The sequence below is a fragment of the Pterocles gutturalis genome, unplaced genomic scaffold, assembly GCF_000699245.1.
Source record: "Pterocles gutturalis isolate BGI_N339 unplaced genomic scaffold, ASM69924v1 scaffold31423, whole genome shotgun sequence".
Taxonomy (NCBI): domain Eukaryota; kingdom Metazoa; phylum Chordata; class Aves; order Pterocliformes; family Pteroclidae; genus Pterocles; species Pterocles gutturalis.
This window is the reverse complement of record NW_010126656.1, coordinates 10,031-16,052: the sequence shown is the minus strand read 5'-3', so window position 1 is coordinate 16,052 and position 6,022 is coordinate 10,031. Positions and strand designations below refer to the sequence as shown.

General features: G+C 41.7%; 1 protein-coding gene across 1 annotated transcript; it reads right to left on the bottom strand.

Annotated features, from left to right (window-relative positions):
- Positions 1-702: 702 nt before the first annotated feature.
- LOC104460062 (carcinoembryonic antigen-related cell adhesion molecule 1-like) lies at positions 703-4,071 on the bottom strand (the record flags this gene model as incomplete). The annotated part of the gene is made up of 3 exons (XM_010079061.1): positions 703-798; positions 2,851-3,105; positions 3,772-4,071. Coding segments are annotated over 3 exons (651 nt in total), but the record flags the coding sequence as incomplete, so codon positions are not given.
- Positions 4,072-6,022: the final 1,951 nt, after the last annotated feature.

Here is a 6,022-nt window from a genome sequence, read left to right as displayed (position 1 = left end):
TCCTGGCTAACAATTCCAGAGCAGGGAGACTCCCAGAAAGGAGATAAGAGCCCAAGTATCCAAGAGAGTGAGAGTCAACCGAGAACAAGATGAACCCAAGACAGGTGCAACCCAGAGAGAGAGAGGGCACTTCTGGACAGACCCTCATCTATATACTGGGCACGATGTGCATGATATGGAATATACCACTGGCTAATATGGGCCTCAATCCTTAAACTAAAGTTGAATCCTAGGCTAGTGATTGGGGCTGTGCTCCCTCCCAGCTTCTCCTGCCCCTGCAGACACTGGCACAGCAGAGAAGCTGAAAAGTCCTTGACTGTCCTGGCAGCAATTATAAACATCAGCACATTATCAGCCTTCTCCTCAGCACAAATCCAAAACACAGCCTCACACTAGCTACTATGAAGAAAGTTAACTCTGTCCCAGCGGAGACCAGGACAACACAGTAAATGAAACACCCCCTCTAAAGGAGAAATATGCAAATACAAACTACAGTGTTTCCCAGGACACAGAGCCCAGTGTCTGAGTGCAAGAAGTTCAGTGTATTACTTTCCTTCAAATCTACTAGCCTTTGCTTAAGTTGTACTTGTTTCTACTACTATATTTACATCCCACAGTCAGAAACTTTCATACATTCTACAGAACTTTACATCAGCATAATCTTGAAGCATGTCAAGTTCAGTTAGGAAATGCTGTACATACCTCTTCTGTATACAAATACTAGGAATCCTACAACTGGAATTAAGAGAACAAAAGACACAATCAGACCGGCTCTGCTTCTTTTGTGATAGATGTCTCCTTTAAAAAATAAAATAAATTATGGGTTAGTTAAAAAGCTGATACCTGCGTAGTATTAGTTCAGTAGAAATACAACCTTGACTATGTTTTATAGCTAATTGTTTTTAAACAAGTAACCTCAAGAAAGTAATGCACCAGTCAGTTATTAGCAAAACCCTAAGCCAACTCCAGGAAAGTTACATGGCAAATACCTTAGTTCAGTGAAGGCACATCAACACTTGAAAGGCTATGGCTATTTTTTTTTTTTTTTTTTTTTGCCTATGAATGGCTGAGCCAGATCTCAGCCAAATGAAATTTCAGCAAATGCCTTGTTGTCGTGAGTTAAGCGTTTGCATGGCAAGGTTTTGGTAGCAGAGGGACTGCAGGGGTGGCTTCTGTGAGAAGGTGCTAGAAGCCTCCCCTATGCTGACAGAGCCAATGCCAGCCAGCTCCAAGATGAACCTGCTGCTGGCCAAGGCTGAGCCTATCAGAGATGGTGGCAGCGCCTCTGTGGTAATGTATTTAAAAAGGGTAAAAACTGCTGCACAACAGCAGCTGGGAGAGAAGAGTGAGAATATGTGGGGGAAACAACTCTGCAGACACCAAGGTCAGTGAAGGAGGAGGGGGAAAAGGTGCTCCAGGCTCTGGAGCACAGATTCCCCTGCACCTGTGGAGCAGCCCATGGTGAGACAGCTGTGCAGAGGCTGTGACCCCATGGGAAGCCCACACTGGAGCAGGTCCCTGGCAGGACCTGTGGAGAGAGGAGCCCATGCTGGAGCTGGTTTTTTGGTGGGACTTACGATCCTGGGGGGGACCCACAATGGAGCAGTTCATGAACAACTGCAGCCTGTGGGAAGGATCCATGTTGAAGTTTGTGAAGGACTGTCTCCTGTGGGTGGTACCCCACGCTGGAGCAGGGGAAGAGTGTGAGGAAGGAGTGGCAGAGAAAATGTCTGATGAACTGACCACAACTCCTATTCCCTATCCCTGTGTGCTGCTCAGGAGGAGGAGGTGGAGAAACTGGGAGTGAAATTGAGCCTAGGAAGAAGAGAGAGGTGGGGGAAAGATGTTTTAGGTTTGTTCTTGTTTCTCATTATCCTACTCTGATTTTGATTGGCAATAAATTAAATTAATTTTCCACAAGTCAAGTCTGTTTTGCCCGTGAGGGTAATTGCTGAGTCATGTCCCTGTCCTTATCTCAGCCCATGAGGCTTTTGTCATACTGCCTCCCTCCTGTCCATTTGAGCAGGGGGAGTGATGATAGAGCAGCTTGATGGGCACCTGGCAGCCAAACAAGATCAACCCACAACATGCCTCATTTCTAACAAGTCTCTAACATGTAATTCCAGTGAAGGAGGAAGAATGTTATACTGGTAAACCATGAAAATGACTTTTGCACAGAAGTGGGAAATTTTGTCAGTTAGGGACTGCCTTACACACCCTACAAACCAGATGGTTCCAAATGTGTTCTGAACCTCTGTATACTCAAAAAAAAAAAAAAAAAAAAGCAAGCCTCAAGCTGATCTGAAGCTCAGCTGAGGCTGTCCCAAAGAAACAAGCAACAGCAGGAAAATTCTCTTTTCACCTTTTTATATCTATCTGTGAAGGAGGAAAAGAAGTATGCTCATTGACTCACGCACACACTAGATGAGCAATTATTTTATCTAATGGTTACTAGAAGACTCACTTGAAATGACTCAAGTTTCATTCCATTTCATGGAAAGCAGTACAAAGAGCACAACAGTCATTAGCAATAATTACACAATGCCAGAAGCTTCAGAAGAGATCTTCTAAGAGTGTCTCCCTCTTTATTATTACTCATTTCAAGTCACAGCTGAAGGTTTTATCCTGTCGAGATCCCTGCAAAAAGTATGTTTCCGGGGTGATCAAACTGTCAGTCTCACACCTTTCACCAACCTTAAACACACTTTTAGGAGAAAAATAAATTCTGATGCTTTTTACTCTTTAAATTCAACTTCCTGAGAAGTCAGAAGAAATCTTACAGTCAAAAGTCCATGCTGCTTCCCAACCTAGCCTCTCAGGCTTGCATATACAACCTGACCCATTCATTACCTTTTTTATCTGGAAAGCATTGAGTCAAAGAGATTTCAGAGCTCTTTTCCGTTTGAGAGAATTTAATGAAACACGCAGCTTTCTCAAAAGCATCAACATTCTTCTTAGCGATGAAAATTTCCTGGTTCTGAGAAGTGGTTGTTAGGCTACTGAACTTCCAAGAGTAATTCAGAGGCTTCTGGAAATCTGCTGTACATTTTAACACAAGGTGATCACCACTGATGTTGCAACTTATTTCAGGTTCTGAAGGGGGAGCTAAAAGGAGAGAAAACATTCTGTATTACTTTGCTTATAAACTGCCTTGAATTTTAGCACGGGACAAGGGCTGGAACAACAAAAGCAGCAGGAGAGTGCATACATAGAAGTGTACATGTAAGGTGCACGTGTGTGTGTGTCCGCACATGTGCTTGAGAGAAAAACATATTTCTGAAAGTGTCCCTGTTTGTAGTTCTTCAACACCTAGTTTGAGACTCTGCATGGTTCACTGTCAATAGGACTAATATACACACTGGTCAAATATATTTCCCAAAGATGACTAGTGAAGCTGCGTAGTTCTGCGCAGGATGATGCCACAGATATTCAAGCACATATAATTTGCCTGCAGGAGCATCTTTAGTAGATACATAATGCCTGGGGTCACTTGGTAAGCTTACTCAAAGAGTTTGGTTATCCACCTGAAAGTACACAGCATGCCACCTACACAGATTCAAGAAGTCACTCCAAGGTGAGTAATGATGGGCACACAAATTAGGCGCCACCTTTAAAATTTGTTTCAAGTGCCTAAGCAACATAAAAATAGAGCCAAAGAACAGTTCCCCTCCATTTCTCTCTGCTTCTCTGACAAATAAACAATCCCCTTTCTAGCGTTCTTAAAATGAATAAAGTGGTGCAAATTCTTTGTGCAGTTCTTCCACTACTTACCTAACACAGCAAGTATGAAGGTTAAGAGACGACTTTTTTTCATAGAATCAATGTATTCTAATACATATGTGCCAGCATCATTGTCCTCTAATTTAAATATAGTCAAGCGTCCATTCTCTTTGTTAAGCAAGCCTCTGTTACGGAGAGAGGGATAATATGTTGTTTCGTTTTGTCCTTCCCATACAGCCACTTTATTCTTGTTTTTCGTACAAATAATTTCCATTATTTTTTGGTCTATTTTTACTGGAAAAGTAAAATTTTCTCCCACAATGCCAAACACGTCCTCACAGTGAATGTTTGCTACAGGGAAAAAAAGAAACAAAGTTATTTGAGCAATTGTTTTATAAACCGTTGCTTGGCTAATGTTGTATCCATTATCAGATACATTCCAATTTAGGTTAGAAGCACATCACAATGTTGCAAAGTAAGGCATGCCTCAGTTAAGAATTATCCAAACTCAGCCTGTCTGCACAATCACTTGACAAGCATCGCAAAGGGATCCAGTTTCCACATTCCGGTCCCAGGTAGAATCACTGTCCTGATCTTCTTCCCTATCCTAAGCTCCTCTATCCTCAGCACTTTCCCTCTGTTCACTTGATTAGGTCTCCTGGCCATGGTCTGGTGAAAAAGATTAAATGAAGAATTGTCACCAGCAAAAGATTAAATGAAGAATTGTTGTCACCAGCAAAATCTATCTCAGCATCTTGTTGCAGAATGCCCAGACTGAAGGTCCTGCTGAGCAAATAAACTTCAATTTTTCCAGTATGAATATTCACAGTTGGTAAAAAGTACATTTCGACACAAAATTGCTAGTTGGTCCAAAGCACCTGCTCTGAAATCATAGGGATTCTAGGCATTTCCCTTGGAAATGTCACTTAAGAAATTTTATTTCACAGACAATGTATGTGATATAGCATTCCAACCTCTGAGATCTAGCAGAGCTGCAAGCAGGAAATTGGAGCTGTCAAGAACCTTAACTGCAATCAGTTTTGAATCAATTACATTCTGCTAAAAACACCCAGACATTCAATATAAATAATCAGAAAAGAAGAATAAGAGATTTTTCCATAGTCTTTATTAAAAACAACTATATGTGCCAAAAAAAAAAAAAATTACTGATCTAACAGATGAGACAAAATTTTTCTGTGGAGAAGGGATTCTGCAAACCATTAGCTCTCTGTGTCCCCGCTTCAGCCTTCAGCAATCACCTTGCATTTCCAGGTAGCTCTGAACGGCTCTAAAAAAACTCACAAGACTGCTGCCATGACATAGACAAAAACATGTCAATACTGAGCTCAAGTTACACTTGCATTAAGGACTCGATTCTGCTCTATGGTAGCTAGTAACTTCTTACTACTAAGTTGACAGAAGGGCACAATTAAGATATAAATGAGGTCTCACATTAAGGCAAGATTCCCCATACACACCATGGGAAAATTTCCTTTAAACAGTAACTGTATCCAGTCTCTAACATTCTGTGATTCTGTGTGTGAAAGAAATATCTCAGAAGTCTACTCTTCAAGCCAACTGCCCCCAACTGACAGCTACTATTTTGGGTTTGTTTTAGTTTGGCTTTGATTCCTAAAGGGCATCAAGTCATGAACTCACCATAATCCCTATGTCATCCTATGTTTCCCTTGCTTCTCGTGTCATCATCGTGTGAAAACTTACTACTGTTCATAAATCAACGTGAATAGTACAGCTTTATCACATCAAAACAAGAAATTGCTTCCCTTCACTGTCCAGAAAACAAACTATAGCCCATCTTGCTCCACATTCTATCTCCTTTCCATATGAAAGCAGCCAGGAGGTCAGCCAGGCCAGTCATTAACAAGATTAGGTTCCCCATGACAAACAACAATGCTCCTCAGCACACTAAGTGTCCTGCTCTTCTGCCTGGTGCCTTACCACAAAAACAAAGACTTTCTCAGACAGGAGACTGAAGGCAAGCAATGGGAAACACACTTCTGCATGCTTCAGTACAGAACTGCACACACAGATCTTCTCCCTGCCTTACTTCTCATGGATTATCCAATTGGTTTGCAATTTACCCATGAAAGTACTCTTCTCGTGCCATTACAGTTTCTATTTCTTGTTGTCTGCACTCATGCTGTGGCCTTTTCCAGACACCAGAACTGTAAAAGTAAACAGGGTAGAGAAGGCTCAGCTATCACTCCCACATCTTTTCAACACAACCCACCTGCCTTTCTTTGTTTTCTATCCTGTTCATGTCTCGCTTACTCCTGCTGCT